We start from the raw sequence: 22,006 nt of genomic DNA, 5'->3' as shown, positions 1-22,006 counted from the left end.
ACCTGACTCACATTTAGAGTCAAAACCAAATTCTTGTGAGCACAGCACAGACAACGTCCAGTTTGTGAAGGAGGCTTTGGTAGCCAGGACCTAGGCATTAAAAGGACTGTTGATGAACAGCCTCATGCTGATCTCCACACTGCCTGCACTCATCCCTCCTCCATCTTGACCATAAGACTCCTGCTGGTAATGCAGCAGAGATCCCAGGGCTATCCATAGCTTTGCCAGGACAATTGAGATGTTTGCCATTGGTGTGCATGCTTGCAATCTGCTATCCCCCATGCATTTGAGCACATGGCTTCCTTCATGAAAAAAGTGGCAACCACCATAGGGCTCCAGGTAGAGCAATGGAGCTTTTGGCACTTGAACAAGCACTCTCTTGCACTAGCTGTGGGCTAAAATAGCAGGAGCTATGCAACAGGGGTACAGGCAACTGCACTTGCCCAAAGTGCCTCTTCTGTTCAGGGACATAGAGAAGTACCATTGTGTGCCCAGATGGAGGAAGATGGAATACTGGATGTCTGGGCATTGTGAGGGTGGGTATCCTCTTAGGGCAGTTACAATTTGAGTAGCCTCTCTTCATCCCCTCAGCCATTAACGCAGTTCCCTCCAGTTGACATGGTGAAGGAGGTTACTACTACACGCATACAGGATGCTGTAATTAGGACAGGACCTCTCTAACCCAAGTTGAAGGTTATGGCATAGAATGGAATCTCAGATGCCTATGCTAATAGGTGGATGGAAATCACAATCTGGACCATCTAATCTCTTACCATCTCTTAATGATGAAATCATGTCTCCCCAGGGACCTTTCCTTCACCATATTATGTCCTTTATCACCTCATTCCTCATTCCAGATAGACCAGAAATTGATTTGTTCTCCCCTTCTGACCTTGGACACAGCCTGCTCAGTAACCTTGGCTGTTGATGTCAATGCCTGTGATAATTGTCATCTTCACAGATGTGCCAGTGGCAGCACCTCCACAACTCTTGCATCTGTACCTTTTCCAGGGTTACCTTCTGTCACTTGACCCTACAGTACAGGTATTCTCTCTGTTGGAGGGGCAAGCAAATTGAGGATGATAAGAGTGCCTCATAAGAGGTGCCACCTCTACTCTCCTTCATGACATCCTCATTCCTTAATGAGAATGATGGATGTCTGATGGAGCATATTAGTAGGGACACTACTTGGATCCCAAGGATCTCTGTAACACTGTTGACCAGTTCCACATTACTCAGCATTACTGCTACTGAAAGCCCTTAGACAACACCTTCCAAACTTACAACCATTTCCATCTCGAAGGGCAAGGGCAGCAGACACATGGGAACGCCACCACTTGCACATTCTCCTGGAAGCTATTCACCATCCTGATTTGAAAATGCATTGCTGTTCCTTCTGTGTCACTTCGCCAAAATCCTGGAATGCCCTCCCTCTACCAATGGATTGCAGCAGTTCAATAAGGCAGCTCGTTACCACCTTCACAAAGGCACCTAGGGGTGGGCAATAAATACTGACTGAAATAGCGACCCCACATCCCATTATTGAATAAACCTCCTCTCCCTCATTACTTTAAAATGATCTTCACCATAACAATCAAGCAAAGGGCAGCCCTGCTCCAAGTGCGAGTCACACCTCTGTGGTAATCTTAACCATTTCAACTCACATTAATACTACAGTTGGGCCTCTACTCAAGAGGTTAGCCACCCTCTCAATGGAGGAGTTCATGTGCACATAACCCTAAGTCTTGGTAGCACTTTTGAGCTCCTTCCTCCCCTGTCTAAAACCCCATCCTGATTCTGTGAAACTGTGGTATAAGAACATATTTCCTGCTGCTGTTCAATATATAGCCTCCTTCCCAATGGCTGCTGAAGGCCTGCATCCTTATCCATCGTTCTTGCCTCCATGCTCTGAGGGGGACTGATCATAGCCTCAGTGTCTGGTATTTCCTCCTGCCTGAGTGCCATGATCATCACCTTGTCTTAGCATACCTACATGAATGTGAGGACCCACCAAGATGGAAGTATCTGCACCGGTGGATGGTACATTTGAAGGTGTGACAATGCCTTCATGCAGCTGAGGTCCTGCAGAGGTTGGGGGGAGAGAAGGGGTGAGCAAGTGTCTTGGAGTGATTCCTACAGCTGCAGGAGCCACAAGAGCTGACTATTAGCTAGCTTAGTGGGGTGGAAATCTCTACAGTTCTGAGGCTGACAAGTCTTACTAGTGCACTTTCAGCTAGATTGAAGTGGACAGCTGAATGATCATTTAGCCAATTATTAAATGTAATCATTAAATGTATCAGGAAGTTTGGTTTTTCCAGGTCCATCTGCATCCTCTTTAACTATCAGAGTGAGAGATTGCAGAGAAGGTTTACTAGGATGTTGCCTGGCCTGGAGAGTTTTAGTTATGAAGGGAGGTTGGATAAAGTTGGATTGTTTTCATTGGAAAAACAGAGGCTGAGGGGTGACCTGATAGAGGTCTACAAAATTATAAGAGGCACAGGATAGTCAGAGGCTTTTCTCCCCAGGCTGGAAATGTCAACTACAAGAGGGCATGGTTTCAAAATGAGGTGAAAGTTTAGGGGAGAAGCCCAGGATGGTGGTTGCCGAGAACACACTGCCAGTGAAGGTGGTGGAAGCAGGCATTTAGCAATGTTCAAGGTGTATCTTCACAGACACATGAACGAGAAGCGAACAGAGGGATAGAAACCACACACGGGCAATAAGTAGTTGGTCTAAATGAGAATTAGGAATCGGTGCAGATTTGATGGACTGAAGGGCCAGTTCCTGTGCTGTATTGTATTGTATTGTATCATGGTTATCATCAATGAATCCTGCTCTATAAGTTTACTTGATGACAGTTTCTCTGCAGCTTTCTGGCTATAAGCCATTCTGAGGGGTCAGTAATGGTCCCAGCATATACACATTTGATTTCAGAGCAGTTTGTACCATGGGCCTCCTCGGACTTTGGTTTCTGGACAGTCCAAACCCTGAGACCTGTCCAAGGGGTTAGGAGGCACACTCATCTTGCCAAATGTACATGTTTGCCAAACCTTTTTTCTACTCTGGATCCAAAGTTCTCCTTGCTTGTTTTCTGCCACTCGTAGCAGTAGCAATCTCCACCCATTTCTTTTTGGTCTTGGACAATGACATTCTCCGGCCATTCTATGGGAAAAGGACCCCCCTCTTCTCCCTCATTACCTCCAAAATGAGCTTCACCATACCAATGAAGCAAAGGCCAACCCTCCTCCAAGTGCGAGTCACACTTCAGTGGTCTTCTTAACCACGCTATTAGCCTTCCCTGCCATCTTCCATGATGTGTGGACAAACATTCAAGATCCCTCAGTTCTTTTGAGCTTCCTAGTGTTTGTGCCGAACATTAAGTACTCCTTTGTCTTGTTAATTCATCCAAAGTGCATTACCTCACATTTTTCAGCGTTAAATTCTATCTGACACTGCTCATCTGAGCAACACACCTATATTTTCCTATAACCTAAGATCTTCTTCCTTACCATTAACCACTCAGCCAATCTTTGTGTCATCCACTAAACTAAATTACTAGGCCCCACATTTTCTTCCGTATTGTTTACATATATACCGTGTGTATGTATTATATATATCACAGACAACATCTTCCAGCAATATAAACAACCTTGTACCACCACCCTCTGGCACCTACTAATAAACAAATTTTGGATTCATCTTGCCAAAGTACCCTGGCTATATCAACTGAACTACCCTCATTTACACACTTGATAACTTCACCATAAATTCAGTTAAATGTGTTAGATAATGCCTTGTTGATAATCCATGATCAAACCTTGTCTTTCTTAGTGGAAATTAATTCTCTCTTTCAGAACTTTCTCCAGCTGTTGCCCTATGTGTGACTCACTGGTCAGTAATTTCCTTATTTATCTCTACCACCATTCTTGAAAAGCGTAACAACATTAGCTGTCCTCGTGTGGTGCCTCCCATGTGACTATAGAGGAAGTAAAAATTTGAATCAAAGCCCCTGTACTTTGCTGTCTCGTCTCCAACAGCAGTCTCGATCACAGAGCCTCAAATACAACTCATCTTGACGTACAAGTCATTTATTCATCACCATATCTTGCCATAGCCATAAATTATCCACCAACATGGACTGGATACTCTTACACTTGTGTGTACAGCATTCAACAAAGTATTACTATGGTTTTTAAAATAATTACAAGTGTAGTTGTTAATGTTGGAGATACTTAACTGATCAAAATAAAAAGGTCTGAATGTGTTAGCTCTGTTTTCTAGAACACTAGTCCCTCCAACCCCACTTAGAGAAAATATCATTCTAATATTCAGTGCCATTGATCTCATTCAATTTCTCTAATTCTTTGCAGTTCTTTGGTCTTTGGCCCACCTGGAAAATCTAAAGGACCGATTCTTTTTTTTTATGGCTGTTTGCTGTTATGGGGCTATCCCACTTATTTTACACAGGTCAGTAACTGCATGTATGCTAAAGTGGCAGCCAGCTAGAGCTCAGCAACACATTCAATTTTCTAAAAGAAATTGCTTCTTAATATAAGAGAGAGCTGCATTTTCTAACACCACATTTCACCAATACCCATAACTGTTAGGGGATTTCCATTCCAGTGCCTCATGGATGTACTGCCATGAAAATCTCAGTATTGGCAAGGAACTATATTGACATGATCATCAATAACGAGGGAGCAGAGGATACGAGTTAGCTTCTGAGGCAGCAGAGTCAAGATGGATTGCTTTTGCGTTGGTATTCTATATCATTTGTTGTAGAAATTACATTGCATATTGCAGACACACTTCCTGTGTTTGACTGGCTGAAGAAGTGAGTAGAAAATTGGCATCTCTCAGAAGAAGGAATGATAACTGGCCAACACAACATTTCAAACAGCCTGCAGCCACTCCTTGTCACCCATTACAAAAGCAGCATGAATAAAAAGGCATAGAATAGGTCAGCTTCTTCCTAATTGCTGAGAGTTTTAGGTGAGGACAAAGAATTTTAAAAGCCTGTGGGGGAAGGGTGGAAGGAGACAAGAAATAAAGGAGAAAGCCTATGTGTGCCTGAAACTCATGAATTCAGGGTATTCCAAAGTACTTTGTGGCTAATGTAGTGCTTTTGAAGTGTAACTATCTGATAGGGCAGAGAGGATCTCAGTTTTATGTCCTATCCAAAAGTCAAAGACATTGTAGTGAAGCCAGCCTCAGCACTGAAGTGAAATGGCAGCCTAGATTTTGTGCTTGAATCTCTTTAATAGGATTTGAAACCATGCTGAAAAGCAATAATGCTGCCACTAAGCTAAGGCTAACATAACGTAAGCTTTTGTGCTCCTAAGATGCTGCTTGGCCTTCTGTATTCGTCCAGCTCCACACTTTGTTATCATAAAATAAGGATATGTTATTTTCTAATACTATGGCCTAATGTGTCGAATGCTATGTAGAAAAGACATTTTGATTCATACACTGACAGAAAATATATCTATCTGAGCTCTTCTGCCAATTTGGCTAATGATCTAATTCAAAATGTCTTGCTACTTTACTGAACTGTGAAACCTATATCTTTTATTGTCAATAGAAATTAACAGAGATCCTGTGAATGGAAAATTAATTGTTAGAAATCATTGATATTTAATTATCAGTACACATAGATGGAATAAAATATGCTAGGTAATAGTTGTAATTTCACAATTTTGTTTTCACTATCTTTCCCTTTCCTGAATTATGAAGTTTCTCAGTCAGTGCAGTAGATATTTGATTACATACATATCCAAGGCAAGTCAATTAATCTGCTGCTAATGACTTCAGTTGCTGTCTATTCTATTGCACAGATTGTCTCGATCTCCTTCAATAGGCTAATGGCCTGCCATATCGCCTTCTTGGTCGGCAATGTACTGATGTGGTATCTATTTCTAAAAGCTTCCCTGATGGATCCTGGTTTCCTTCAAAGAGACAGTGAAGAATACATTCGTGCTCTTAGGCAGGTATAACTCCCAAACTTTCTTCTCTTCCAAGGAAATTGTATCTTGCAGAAAATTCCCAGCACTATTTCATTCATGTCCAAAGGAAGTCACAGTTTGTGTTTCTAAGTGCTATAAGTATCTGCATCCATACAGACCAGAAAAAGTGTGCTGTAAGTATTTAAAGCAAATTTTACTTTTGCAGTATTTGGTGCAATATTACAGTAATGGTGAGAGAGTGAGGTAAATATTTATCTCATTCAAACTGTAAAAAGAATCTCACTTTCTAGCAGGGGAAAATAATCTTAAAATACTGATTGCTTCTCAGCTGCAATTGATTCAATATCACAAAATCCCTGGAGTGTGGAAGCAGATCATTAGGCCCATTGAGTCCACACTGATTCTTCAAAGAACATTCCACCCAGACCCAAGCCATTCCTGTAGCCCCTGTATTTTCCATGGCTAATCCATCCAGTCTGCACATCCCAGGACACTACGGACAATTTAGTATGGCCAATCCACCTAACCTGCACATCTTTGGACTGTGGGAGGAAACCAGAGCACCCGGAGGAAATCTATGCAGACACAGGGAGAATGTGCAAACTCCTGCAGTCTTTCAGGGTAGTGTCGAATCCAGGTCCCTAGCGCTGTGAGGCAACAGTGCTAGCAACTAAATCACCATGCTAACCTGAGAAATATATTCTGAGAAATCTTGCATTGTGTTTAATTATTATATTTAAATATTGTGGATAAGAAAGTAGGCAATTTAAATCCAAGTACCAACACTGTGCATTCCATTGTGTAATACTGTTGTTGCTATAAACAGAAAATCATTCAATTTACCATGGTTGACCTGAAGAATTATACATTTCTAAAAAAAGAAAGTCAGCCATTTAACAGTGGGTACATCAGACAATGTATAGCATTTTGCAACCTATAAAGTTCCTTGTCAAAAATTAATCACATTTTAACCAGGGTTTGTAATTTCTGAAAATAATCAAATTGTGAGGATTTAGAAGTATGTAGATTCACTTTAAAAACTGTGTAACGCATGGTACATTACACAGGCTAATACCATCGTCCCTGTGGAACAGTACAGCATAAGCAACGACACAAGTGTATGCATACTTACGTGCACAGCTGCATGGAGATGAAATTTGGGTTGAAACACCAATCATTTGGTTAGCACATGTTGAAGGTGAAAATTATCTTCAATGTGTTTATTATTTTCTGTAAGACATCAAATCAAAGTAAAACAAGAGTTTTTTCAACTTTTCTCTGGGGTATTTTTCCAGAAAACTTATTGTTACTATATTTAAAGGGTCATTGACAATCTACATGTCAAGTAAGCATTCAGCTTTGAATTTAAGCGTTATTTAATCTAGCAGGAAGATATAGATTAAAGAGGTATGATTATAGGAAAAGTTTTGACTAATACTGGTACAATGCCACTGATGTTTTGTAAGGAAGGAAAGATTAAAATAATTTAATCATATATTTAACAGATTTCTTGTTATTATTGCAAATGAGATGGAGTATAACAACAGGGAACTTTGCCCTCAACATTAGTGAGACAACGTTTGGTGTAATGTGTACAATTTTAGTTTCCTTACCGAAGGAAGGATACAATTAGACAAAGTTGAGCAGTTTAATCTCACAGGAGTTTGGTAGAATAAGAGGTGATCTTATTGAAATATAAGATTCTGTGGAGAGAATGTATCCTCTCATTGGAGATCTGGAACTAGGGAGGCACAGCTTGACAATAAAGGATCTTCCACGAAAGATTGAGATGAGGAGGAATTTCATCTGCCAGAGGGTTTTTAGTTTTTGGGATTCTCTTTCCCAGATAGCAGTGGAGGCTGAGTGTTTTAATATATTCAAGACTAAATTAAACAGATTGGCAAGGATGGCAAGAGTTATGGGGGCAAGCAGGAAAGTGGAGTGCCTCAATCAGATCAGCCTTGATTTTACTGAATGTGGTGTGGGTTCGATGGGCTGAATGGCATTCTTCTGTTCCTGTTTCTTAAGTCGTTATGATTAATTAGGCAATAGATGTTGGACTTGTCAGTGACTGTCACATACCAAGAACAAATGTATAAAAAAGCTGCAAATCAAAAACCAAAACACAATGATAGCAAAATTCACTACCCGTAACATCAGCTCACCACAACCTTGTCTAGGCAACTGCAGACAGGCAACAAATGCTGGCCAGCCAGAATTCCCAGGTCCCACAAGTGAATAAAAAAAAAGTTTCGACATTTGTCCTGTTTCAAACTACTTCTGACATACCATTTTATTGAGACCCTTTAGCTAGGCATTGTTTGATTGTGTTATGATTGTCAGTGTCGGATGCTGCTATGACATTTGATCAGCCATTTTGAGCTTTAATTTTCCAATTAGACCATAAAATTGGAAGAAATAGGTGCAGGGGTAGACCATTCGACCTCTTGAGTTTTGATGTCCTGTTTCAGACATGTACAGCTGAAAATGTATTGAACGGCACAAGGAACCTCCATCAGTACAAGGCATCACTGTACACCTTGCAGGTTCATTGCTTTTTTATTATCTATCTGCTCTTGCTGAGTTAGTGGAAGTTCTGGTTTATGGTGAAATTAGAAAAAGTTGGTTACATTTGGAATTAGGCTCTGTGCTGTCTTTGTAACAGCGAATATATTGCTTTTTCCCAGCCATCCACTATATTTACATTCCTCATTTGGTTGAATGTCACAGGGGCCTGAAGCAGAGACAGCAGTGAAGAAAAGCTGCTCACAGAGAGAGAATGGGAAGAGTTCAGAACCCAGGACCTTACCTTCTAGGTTCTGCAATGAGCATTTCTCCCAACTGCATCTAGGCCAGGATAAGTCTGTTTAGTGATTGCATTTTACCAAGGAAGTGGTCACAGAAATGTGTCACCCTTTTGAGTTAGACATGCAGCTTCAGAAAGGGGAGATGAGATGCTGCCAGTGACTACGGTCCTGAACATTTTCTCAACAGCTGATTCTTTCAGGCAGGAACAGATGACACAGCAAACCTCTTGCAGTTCCCCAACCATCACTGCATCTGGCAGGTCACAGAGGCATTACACTAAGGCAGGTGATTCATTACCTTCTATCTGAACAGAGAAAGAAACAGGAAATCAAAAAGGTGTCTTTCCCAGGATATCAGTATTCACCAAGGTGCAGGCAAGCCATGATTGTATCATGTCACTTTGCAAATGCTGAGGCCCAATGGTGAGATGTGCTGGTACCATAGCGGAGAAGCTAAGGAAGACAAAGTGGGGAAAACTTAACAGGCAAAAATTAGAACAACAGTAGTAATATTTAAAAGGAGGCTAAGAGCTCACAATAAATATATTCAACTAAAGCTAAGTTAAGATTGTGATGACATGGAAAAGTAAAAAGCTGAGGAGAGAGGTGAATCTACAGAAAAAAGCAAAATCAAAGGATATAAATAATAAAAATAGCTTGTCAGAAAGGAAGTATGATCATTTCGGGAAAGGGATTGAAAATATGACAGTTCTATTTCATTATTTTTTTGTATAGAAGCCAGATCCATTGTCTGGTGATGTTTAATCTTGCCGTAGTTACTTGGCAGTTTTTGTCACTTTGTGATTTGCCATTGCCTTCCACTGTGAGGGCAGGGCAAAAAGGCAGCTCCTCCAGCCTACCAGAGTCAGAACAGGAATTAAACTGATGCTGCAGGCATTTTTCTGAATCACACCAGCCATCTAGCCAACTGAGCTAGTGTGCCCAATCAGAAATTGGGAAATGGAAATATTGAATATTATGAAAAGAATGTATAATCTTATAATTTAAACTTTTGAATAAAATATTAATACTATCTGCTAACAGATAACAGATTTAAAAATAAATGTAGCTGGATATGAGCTATATTTATCTTCTAAGGGTCCTTAACACTCATTTAAGAATGAGTTTGATGCCAGATTGTCTGGTACGGCTGGACACTGGTCAACCTTGATGCTCAGTCAAGATCTTTAATAATGTATTCTCGAAGGTCACTGCAGTTCAAATAAATGAGTCAAGCTGTAGCATAAATATAAATAAGGTTGACTCATTTTAATTGTGAAAATTGCGGCAGTGTTATCTGAACAATTTCAGGGTGTGCTAGCCGCTTAGAACCAAACTAAAAGAAGCAAGATATTGTTCCATCTTTTCTGTCCTTTAACTTGCAGATCACAGGCCAATTCTCAGACTTAAAGATTGTAAAACTTACTGTTTCAGAATGATATTAAATCAATCTTACTTTCTAAACTGACATCAGGATATTTATAATATATGTCTTGCGTTACAAATATACAGTTGTAGCATCATAGGGGGCCAAATGACTATGGATTTGGAACTACATTGCATTGAGTTCAGCAACTTCCAAATCGTTGAAAATACCAGCATCAGTTGCAGTACGAAACATCTGATAAAGAATTGAACCTGTCAAATTTCAGTTTTCCTTCACACAATATGTTGACGTCTTGTTGGGATAAATTTCCATAGCACTCTAGTTCCTGGCCAATATTCATCTGTGGGCCTGAATGGTGAGAGTTGTAGGTTATTTGAATGTGATAGATATCACACTTAAACCCGACCTGACTGTTGCTGACATCTGTGCACGCAGTACTTTCTGCCAAAATTACTACACTGAAATCAGGAGCAAGTGGCATGACTGGATATTCTCATTCCACAGCCCAGGAAGACAAATACACACAATGTGCCTGTTTCACCGAAACGAAGTGACAACAATTCATTTCACAATCAGAGTCAACTTACCCAGCTTAAAATTTAAACAAAACTTGGCAGTTAATTGTTGATAGTCATTGTCTTGTGCATTTTGACAACCCATTTACCAATCAGAGTCCACTTGCCAACCACTCAGCACTGTCCTCGCAGTATAAATGTTGTTTTCACTTAGGTATTTCTTGAGCATTGTCCTGATGAGCACAAGATGAAGACCTTTGACAAACATTGTCTTTTTCAGCAATAATCAAGTTCTGCACAATCAAATACCTATTTAAATAATTCAATGAATTATAGAGTAGCTTTTATTGATTTTGTCACTCATCATTCCTGTGAAGGTGTTGCTGTCCTTCAATTTTCAAGTCAGAAGCAGTGCCTTTGCTGTGATGCCAATTCTTAAGTTGTACCAAATATATCTCCTGAGACAATTTGACTCAGAGCTGGTACAAGGTCCTGACAAAATGATGATGTTTAAACTTTCTGACTTCATTTGTATAGTATGCAGACATCTGATTAGCCCTCCTTTGGTCCAAGGAGTATAACACATTAATCTTCTGTTTCTGCATAATGATTATATTATTTTGATAATTGTAAGGTAGACTACTTCTGGCTAATCCAGATAATTTGTTTGAGGTGATCAAGAGCAGAGCAACAAAAGGAATTTCTAGAAGGCATTTGATAAAGCTCCTCACAAGCAACTTTTAGCAAAAGTAAAATGCAAGGAATTTCAGCAAACTTAATACATGGTAATTTACTATGACAAAGAAGGTAGTTATCCAATTCTTATTTACCTGCTTTCCCTTTCTCTATTGTGTAACCACCTGTCTAAATCTGTTATCCACATACTTCTCTGCTTTGTAGTTACAAATCACTAACTCCAGCTGTTGTCTCCAACGCCATTGTCCAAGCTTGAGCAGCTAGTGAGATTTTCTGCAATTGGGTTCGTCTAGGTCACATGAAATGTTGGTGATTTCCCACATGCTACAGGACAGACATTTGACTTGGCAAAGCTGTCTTGCCATATCTTCAAGTTTAATTAACTTTTTTAACCATTACTTTGTACTATATAAACTGGAAATTACAAGAAAAAGAAATTCCTTGAACTAACGACTGTGCTCATTTAGAAAGTTCCATTTTCAAAATGATTATGGTTGAAACACAATGACAAACAGCAGCAGCTCAACAAATAATCCACTCAAGACTTTCCTGTGATGTCACTGTTATTATATTTCTTTGCTGCTGAATCACATTCTGTAGGCTTTGTCCCCCAGTTTCTGAAGGTAGATCCCTGCTGTGCCCATATTTTGTGCCATTATTTACAAAGGTCCCTTCTCCACCTTCTCCCATGCTGTTTCCAAATCATCTGGCGGCATACTCTGTCCCACCATTTATGAAGCTGCTGTCCCCACACTCTCTTACATTCTTTTCAAAAACTGCTGTCTCTACTCTCGTTATGAAGCTGCTGCTGGAACAATCTTTTGCACTTTTCCAGAACTGCTGTCTCTGGGTTCTCGCTTGTGCTGTTTCAGAAGCTACTGTCCCTGCTCTCTCTCTCTCCTGTTGTTTCAGAAGCTGCTAGGCTATCTCCCTCATTTCTTTATGACTTTGCTGTTCCATTTCTCGCTCTGTCTCTCTCTCCAATTCTTTATGAAGTTGCCGTCCCCTCTCTCTCCCATTGTTTATGAAGCTGCTGGCCCCAGTCAGTTTTATGTTGTTTTAGAAGATACTGTCCCCACTCTCTGTCTTGCTCTTTATGAAGCCATCGTCCCCAAACACTCTTTCGCTGTATATGAAGCTGCTGTCCACATTCTGTCCTCTGCTGAAACTAATTCCTGGGTGACTTCACTACAGCCCAAATAACATCCATTAACCAATCACTCTGTTTTGTGTCAGAGCCAACTTCATATTCATATTGTTATTATCCCTTTTATTCCATATACTTTAATTTTACACACAAATCAGTTGTGCAGCACTGAATGAAATGCCTTTTGGAAATCCATGTATACAATATCAATAGCACTACCCTTATCAACCCTCTCAGGTGCATTATAAAACATGTTAGCTGCATAATGAGATGTTAGGTTAGAAGACAAATACCTTAGTCAAAGTGGTAGATTTAAAGGAAGAAAGTAAGGAAGAAAAATGGAGAGGTCCTGAGAGAGAATTCCAGAGCTTAGGTCCCAGGCAACTGAAGGCGGAGCTATGGATGATGGTTCAACTGAGATCAGGCGTTCTAAGAAAGCCAGATATCCTAAAGGCTTGTCAAACTGGAGCAAATTAGATTGGAGAGGAGTGAGGCTACAGAGGGATTTGGCAGTGACCATGATTATTTTATTACAGACGGGAGGAATGGCAGGATTGTTCCCTCTCTTCCAGCAAACAACTAACTGCAGCACAATGTATTTTAAAGAAGTGCTTTTTGAGCACTTTGTTTCTCCAGTACGAACACACAGGACAGGTTTTGTAATAAATTGATTAAATAGAAAGAATAAGTATTTGTACCCTCAACACCTGAATGTAATCACAGCAGCATACACACAAGGCAAACACATGCACAAGAAAAGGTTATTGCTTAGCTTTTTAAGCAATCATAAAAAGTCAATATTACTTTTGTCTTTTAAGATGGACGCTGGAAACCTTGCAGGCTGGAAAATTTCCCTTTGATCCACTGAAGAAAATGGAGGTTGGAATGCAGTGGTTCACTGCTTTTAAAAGCAAATTTCTAATTTTTCTCCTTTGAAGATTTGGTTGAACCCTTGTAGCAATGATTGGGCTTAGTTATGCAATTCTGTAGGCAAAAAGCTAACCTCAGTGACCTGCCTTGTGTTGGACTCTAGCTAAAGTTCTTTCTTTGAGGGTGGGAGCCCTTCCCGCTATGGTCCCTTTGTCTTTAAGACTAAAGACATCAGAGGCTACTCTCCTTAGAGACCACTCTCACATCAATATTGCTGACCTCTGCATCTTATCCAGAGATGGCCTACATCTAAGGACACACAGTGACCGCTTGATTCCAGTGAAGGTAAATGTCACCCCACCTCTCAATTTCTATGCTTTGGAATCCTTCCAGGGTTCAACCGGTCATTTGGCCTCAGATTTCACAGTGGAAGACACCACTAGCATACCGGAACCTCAAGAGAGGCAGGGGACAGAGGTGATCATAGTGGCCATCACTTAGGAGAAAGTGCTGAGATCGTGGAAAGGTCTGAAGGTAAATAATCACCAAGACCAGGTAGACTACACCACAGAGTTCTGAAGCAGGTAGCTGAAGAGATTGTGGAGGTATTGGTGGTGATCTTTCAGGAATCACTGGAGTCAGGGAGGGTGCCAGAGAACTGGAATAGCTAATGTAGCATCCCAGTTTAAAAAGGGAGGGAGGGTGAAAACTGGAAACTATAGGCCAGTTAGCCAGACCTTGGTAGTTGGTAAGATTTTAGAATCTATTATTAAGGATGAATTGCAGAGCACTTGGAAGTGCATGGTAAAATATGATGGAGTCAGCACAGCTTTGTCATGGGTATCAAATCTGTTAAAATTCTTTGAGGAGATAATGATCAAGTTGGACAGAGAGCCTTTTGGGGATAAAGGATGGCAGCCAGTGACGAGTTGAATTCTGCAGAGGTCATTGCTGGGACCACAATTAATCACATTTACATGGACAATCTGGACAAAGAAATGAGGCATTTTTGCTCAGTTTGCAAATGACACAAAGACTGGTAGAGGGACCTAGAGTATTTAGGAGGCGGGGAGGCTGCAGAAGGACTTGGGCAGACTAGGAATGTGGGTAATAAACAAGTGGCGGATGGAATGTAATGCAGGAAGGTGTGAGATTATGCACTTTTTGGAAAAACAGAGGTGTATATGGGAAATGCTTTGGAAACCCGAAGCACAAAGAGAATTAGGAGACCTAGTTCAGGATTCTCTGCAGTTTCAGTTGGCAGTTAGGAAGACAAATGTAATAATAGCATTCATTTCAAGAGAGCCCTAGAATACAAGAGCAGAGATGTACTGCTGAGTCTGAACAAGGGTCTGGTCAGACTGCATTTGGAATATGGTGAGCAGTTTTGGGCCCCCATATCTAAGGAAGGATGTGTTGGCCTTGGAAAGAGTCCAGAGGAGGATTACAAGAATTGATCCCATGGTGAAGGATATGTCATCTGAGGAGCAGTTGAGGCCTCTGGGTCTGTATTCGATGGAGTTCAGAAAGATGAATGTGATCTCATTGAAACTTGCAGAATACTGAGAGGCCTGGACGGAGTGGACATGGAGATGATGTTTCCACTCGTATGAGAGACTATGACCAGAGGGCACAGCCACAGAGTGAAGGGACAATGCTTCAGAACTGAGGTAAGGAGGAGTTTCTTCAGCCAGAGGGCAGTTAATCTGTGAAATTCATTGCCACAGAGGGCTGCAGAGGCCAAGACATTGAGTGTATTTAAGACAGAGATAGATATGTTCTTGCTTAGTAAGGGAATCACAGGTTGCAGGGAGAAGGCATGAGAATGGTGTTAAGAAGCTTCTAAGCCATGTTCAAACCACGGCGTAACCTCAATGGGCTGAGAGGTCTAATTCTACTGTGTATCTTATAAGACCAAAAGACATAGGAGCAGAAATTAGGCCATTTGGCCCATCTAGTCTGCTCCGCCATTCAATCAACCCCATTCTTCCACATTCTCCCCATAACCCTTGATCCCCTTGATAATCAAGAACCAATCTATCTCAGTCTTAAGTGTACTCAATGTCCTGGCCTCCACAGGCTTCTGTGGCAGTGAATTCCATAGATTCACCACTCTCTGGCTGAAGAAGCTTCTCCTTATCTCTGTTCTAAAAGGTCTTCACTTTACTCTAAGGCTGTGCCCTCAGGTCCTAGTCTCTCCTACCAATGGAAATATCTTCCCAGCATCCACGCTGTCCAGGCCATTCAGCGTTCTGTAAGTTTCAATTAGATACCCCCCTCATCTTTCTAGACTCCAATGAATACAGTCCTAGAGTCCTCAAATGTTCTTCATATGTTAAGCTTCTTATTCCTGGCACCATTCTCGTGAACCTCCTTTGAACCCGCTCCAGCGTGAGTACATCCTTCCTGAGATATGGGCCCCGAAACTGCACAAGAGCAGCTTAGGCCTCTGGGTCTGTATTTGATGGATGTGGCCTGACCAGGGCCTTATAAAGTCTCAGTAGTATATCCCTGCTTTAATATTCAAGTCTTCTCAAAATAAATTCCAACATTTTAAGTAAGGCATTTGATAAGATTCCCAATGATAGGCTTATGAAGAAAGTAAAAAGGCATGGGATGGGGGAAATATGACAGATTGGATTCAGAATTGGCTGACCCTTAGAATTCAAAGGGTAATACTGGACAGAAAATATTCAACATGGTGATCAGTTATGATTGTTGTACCACAAGGATCTATTTGTGATTTTTGTAAATGATTTGGATGTAGGAGTGGAAGGGTCAATGAGTAAATTTGTGGATGATGTGAGGTGAGTTGAGTTACGAATAGTGCGGAGGCTGTTCTAGGTTATGAAGATGCATTGATAGGATGCAGAGCTGGGCTGAGAAGTGGCCGATGGAGTTTAACCCTGAAAAGTGTGAGGTGATTCATTTTGGAAGGACAAACTTGAAAGCAGAATACAGGGTTAACAGAAAGATTCTTGGCAGTGTGGAGGAGCAGATGGATCTTGGGGTTCATGTCCACAGTTCCCCAAAAGCTGTCACCCAGGTGAATAGAGCTGTTAAGAAGGCATACGGTGTGTTAGCTTTCATTGATAGAGAGGTTGAGTTCAAGAGCCATGAACTTATGCTCCAGCTATTCAAAAGCCTGGTTCGGCCACATCTGGAGTATTGTGTCCAGTTCTGGTCGCCGCATTACAGGAAAGATGTGGAAGCGTTGGTAAAGGTGCAGAAGAGAAAGGATGTTGCCTGGAATGGAAGGAAGATCATACGAGGAAAGGTTGAGAGAGCTAGGGCTGTTCTCTTTAGAATGATGAAGGATGACAGGTGACTTGATAGAGGTGTACAAAATAAACAGAAGTATAGATAGAGTGGATAGCCAGAGAATTTTTCCTAGAGTGGAGGTAGCTATTATGAGGGGGCATAGTTTTAAAGTGAGTGGAGGTAGATGTAGGGGAGAGGTCGGAGATAGGTTTTTTACTCAGAGAGTGATAGGGGCATGGAATGCATTGCCAGAGAGGGTAGTGGAGTCAGCCTCATTGGGGGCATTTAAGCGGCGATTAGATGGGTATATGGATGAGAGTATGAAGTAGGGGTGGATGTTAGATGGACCTCAAGTTTTGGGTAAAAGTTTGGCACAACATCATGGGCCGAAGGGCCTGTACTGTGCTGTATAGTTCTATGTTCTATTGCATTTGCCTTCCTGAATACCGACTCAACCTGGAAGTTTACCTTGAGAGAATCCTGAACTAGAACTCTCAAGTCTCTGTGCACTTTAGACTTTGAATTTTCTCCCCATTTAGAAAATAGTCCATACTTTTATTCTTCTTACCGAAGTGCATGACCTATGTTCTTATGTGTGTTGGATATCCCAGGCAGCCACTCACACCTGTGTAAAGGAGATGACCAGTACAGAAGTGCATGTGATTAATCAGATCATACAACTGATGACTCCCAGCTGAAAGATCCATGGGATTTGTTGCCATGGTAGATTATCCACAAGTGCAGGATGTCCTTAATTGCACCCCTGTGACCATTAAATTTTTATCAGACCAGTGAAAACAGTCATAAATAGGAAATATTCTTATTAAGTCAGCCTATGGATTGTATGTAATCATTGTGCATTATGCATGTGTGTGCATGATTTCCAGGCTGCAGCCATGAAACCAAGCCCTTCATAACTCACAGCTGTTGTATTTGGTAATTATTGGTGATTGAGGTTTGACCAGTCAGGGTGAGCTGTACAATATGAACCAGCAAGGGTCTCATGGAGCATCAGTAAACTAAACACCGTGTAACTTGACAATGCAAAATAGTGTGAAACTCAGTCTGAACAGAGGACAAAGAGAAGACGTAAACCTCATCTGATGAGGACATTGGGGATGAGGAAACTAAGCAGAAAGGGGAACAAGAACATCCCCCTGCTGCTAAGACTATAAGGTTAGACGTAGATGTTGGGGAGGCTGAAGAAACCAAAGTTTTTGAGAAGACTGACGGCTCATGTTGCAGATGAGTTTGTGGACATGCTTGCCGAACTGATGTGTCTCACTGCAAACATTTCATCACCCTGCTAGGTAACATCATCAGTGCGCCTCCAGTGAAGTGTTTGTGATTTGTCCCCCTTGTTACACCTCAATCTGCTGGGATGGTTGTCATTGCTTCTGGTATGTTTTCCAGTTGTTTGAATATTAGATCCAGTTCAATGTGTTTGTTGGAGTTCTGGTTGGAATGCCAGGCCTCCAGGAATTCCCTGGCATGTCTCTGTTTGGCTTCTGCTAGTAGGAATGTGTTGTCCGAGACGAATTCATGCCCTTCTTTGTCCGTGTGTATTGAGACCAGTGAGAATTGGTCACGTCTCCTGGTGGCTGGTTGGTGTTCATGTATCCTTATTGCCAGTTTTCTTCCAGTTTGGCCTATGTAGCATTTCTCACAGTCCTTGCATGGTATTTTGTATATTATGTTAGTTTTATTGGTTGTGAGTATGGGATGCTTTACATTTGTCAGTAGTTCTCACAGGGTGGTTGTTGGTTTGTGGGCTTCTCTGATACCTAAGGGTCTGAGTTGTCTTGTGGTCATCTCTTTTATGTCTCTGATATATGGTAGGGTGACTAGTGTGTCTGGCCATGTTGTGTTTTCTTGTTGTGGTCTGTTGCAGAGGTAATGACAGATTGTGCTTTTGGGGTATCCATTCCTTATCCTTTTAAAACCTCCTTATAAGTGCACCTGTTCTTTGCACAAATCTGGGTTGCTGCAGTGTGTTGTAGCTCATTTGAATAATGTCCTGATGCAGCTCCATTTATGGGCGCTGGGATAGTTGCTGGTGTAATTATGTACCTGGTCCATATGGGTGGTCTTTCTGCTTGGAGTTCCCCATTGTTCTTATGTTCCACCATTACATCCTGTTGGTTATTGTTCTCCTCTTCTTTTGTGAATTTTATTCCAGTGAGGATGTTGTTTGCATGTCGGTGAGTGACTTCTGGTCTTGTGCTTTTGATAATCATGAAGGTTTCACCTACATAGCGGACCCAGAGTTGGGATGTATAGTGGGGAGCACTGTCCATTCTAACCTTTGCATTACCGCTTCTGCAGTCAGTCCTGATATTGGGGATCCTATTGGTGTTCCGTTGATTTGTTTGAATATACAGTCATTGAAGGTGAAGTGGGTTGTGAGGGGCAGATCCAGCAGTTTCAGGGTGCTGTCCTTGTTGATGCTATTGGTGTCATGGGGTGCCTGCCTTCCTGATTCGTCCGGCAGTGTGGCAATTGCCTCTTTGGCTAGATCGATGTTTATGGACGCAAATAGTGCTGTTTCATCAAAGGATGTCATTTTCTCGTTCTCTTCTATTCTGGTGTCCTTGATGATGTTGAGGAATTCTTGGGAGGACTGGACGGAGTGGGTAGTGTTGCCTACTAAGTATTTTGGTTTCTCATTGTAGCAAACCATATCCCCTACTCTTACAGTGCACTGGTCTCCAATGAGGAACAGCAGCTAATATTTTCTTCTCTAGCCATGGAAGTCACATGTTCTTCCAATAAATCACTTGCATAGGCCTTCTGAAGCTTATAAAGTATTCTACACATTACTTGAAGTCACAATACATAATGCCCCATGCACACCTGTTGATGGGTGTTTCTGCATACCTGTTATCAGTAAGCCTCCAACGAGTACGTCAAATAATAATGGAAGCACAGATATATTTTAATGGAATGACAATATATTATTGCTAAACAATAATGTCACCATCAGTTCCTAATGCTGTGGCATCCCAGGATCATTGATTCAACTGGGGGCAGGCAGTTAAGCTCAATGCCCCATAGCCTTTGTTGACCATGGCCCTTTGGCAGCCTGTTGCCCAAAAGGTCCCGGGGAACTAATGTGGTCCAGCAGCATGGAGGAAGCTTTTGCTATCATCTGCTGGAGGAGTTCAAGTCACTGGCAGAGGGGCTCAGGAGCACAATAGTACTTCTTTCTGATTTTTGTAGATGAAGATGCACCTTGAGGGGTGTCCAGGGATACCACCCACCTCCCATAGTCTATTGCTGCAGTGATGTAGTGGCAACATCAATGGTCTGAATGTTTGTATTAAAACCAGGCATCAACTGCATGCTCTCCCGAATCTCCCTGTCCAGGACTGTTAACCAACCTCTTCACCCTCACCTACCCGAGTTATGACGGATCCCATGCCTTGGATGGATGCTTCAATTGCACACACGTCTGCCCGGTGCCTTAGGATTCTAGTCAATAGCTGGTCCTGTCTATGGGATCCGCAACATCGCAACTGAATTCTGCTGAGTGTCTCCTTATGGAGCTCAGTGTCAAATGTAATTTTATAATGGCCCTTTGAAGCACCTTTCGATGTTTTATTATAATAAAAGCACTTTATAAATATTAGTTGTTGTTGCTGCATACCAAATGCTTCCCCAATCGGGAGGCCTAAGGATGATGTGAAATTGGACCTTGACCTCAATGATATTAACTATGCAAGCTATGTGCATCACCCAATGGCACTGAAGTTCTTTGCATCACAGGAATGGACCTTTTTTAAAATCATTCTGTTTGGTACTGATCATTTGCAGACAGCAGCTGCTAAGGCTGTAGCAGCCTATGAAGAATCTTTGACAGAATTAACCTGGCACCTGCTCCACTCTGCACAAACACTTTGGATAGTGAGGTCCTAATACTTCTTTTGCCCAAACCACTTATTCAGAAATGTGTGAAACAATCCCAGTTTTACATGGCCACCAGGGATGTCTTCCAATTTAGATTTGGATCAGCTAACTTTTAGATGTCTTTGTGCAGAAGTAGCCCTTGTTGTTAATGTTACACACCTCTAAAATGGGTGCTCATGGTCCAATCTATACATTCTTTCCCTATGGAGGGCATCCAGAACAAAACGTTGTCAAACTAGAGCAATATATCATTTACAGAGTCATATAGCACAGAAATAGATCTTTCAATCCAACCAGTCCATGCCAAATATAATCCCAAACTAAACTAGTCCCACCTGCCTGACCCTGGCCCGTATTCTGCCAAACCTTTCCTATTCATGTACTTATCCAAATGTCCTAAAAAATGGTGTAATTATACCCACATCCATCACTTCCTGTGAGTGAAGTAAAATAAGTACTTCTTAACGTTCTTTCTTTCACTAAAAGGTTAAAGGATGGATCAATTGAAATGTTCAAGACTGGAAACAGTAAAATTTTCAAGGCGAGAATACCAAGAGATATTGAGTGATGGTGGGTAAATAGTGTTAACATACAGATTAGCTATGATCTTTCTGTATTAGACAAGCCTTGGAGGAGTTCTCTTCATAATGTTTCTTCTCCCTCTTTAAAGAAACATTTGTTCAGAATGTCCTTACAGCAGTACACATGGGATTGTTCATTGTGAAATTCCCAATCATATAAACAACCCAGGTAATTATTCAGAATCACCATCTGTTGGTGCTCTCTCATCATCTTTACTCTAATTGTGTGGAAAAATATGATGGACAGTGATTGCATATTTAATTTAAAGATAATTTTACTGTGCTGTGTGACAAAGTGTGAAGTAGGAAAGGTTCCAGGAGGGAAACTTGTAACATACCAAACAGAGAAACTTGTTAGATCTTCCAGCAATCAAAATGTGTTTGGCTGGCCACAAACTTCCTACCAAAATGAGGGTCCCAGACTAGGAAGCACTGTTCTGCTAAAGTTGCCAGTCATAGAATAACCAGAGAACAGTCAGTCCCTTAAGTAGAAATGCTAGAATCTGTTAGATATTTCCTCCAATTGCAGGCTGGTTATCTTGCAAATTTGCTGCTGATCAGTCACTAGTGAGTTGGATGTAGAACAAAGCTGCAAGAGGGGATTAGGAGTGGAAGAAAGACCTGCAAGAGAGTGAGAGTGAGAGTTAGATGTGAAGGAGGGTTTGAAAGAATCAAATCAGTAAATGGGAATGGGGTGACAAGGAGACAGCAAGGGTGAGGCCGCAAAAGAGAGAAAGAACATTTTCAAACCTGTTAACAAAGTAATACTCAAACTTACTGGGAAAATTTGAAATTACCAAGGTAATAAATTACATGATAATTAATGTGGACTCTCTAGCTTATGGCGGCAAATGGGGAGAGGATGCAGCGAGT

General features: G+C 41.4%; 1 protein-coding gene across 1 annotated transcript in view; it reads left to right on the top strand.

The window, feature by feature from the left end:
- Positions 1-22,006, top strand: part of LOC125455695 (uncharacterized) — an 81,884-nt gene that overhangs the window by 43,845 nt on the left and 16,033 nt on the right. The window contains exons 6-7 of the mRNA XM_059644094.1: positions 4,371-4,467; positions 5,835-5,987. Coding sequence (XP_059500077.1) covers positions 4,371-4,467; positions 5,835-5,987 — 250 coding nt within the window. The remainder of the gene's footprint in view (positions 1-4,370; positions 4,468-5,834; positions 5,988-22,006) is intronic.

This window comes from Stegostoma tigrinum, chromosome 1, assembly GCF_030684315.1.
Source record: "Stegostoma tigrinum isolate sSteTig4 chromosome 1, sSteTig4.hap1, whole genome shotgun sequence".
Taxonomy (NCBI): Eukaryota; Metazoa; Chordata; class Chondrichthyes; order Orectolobiformes; family Stegostomatidae; genus Stegostoma; species Stegostoma tigrinum.
This window is presented reverse-complemented; position numbering and strand designations above follow the sequence as displayed.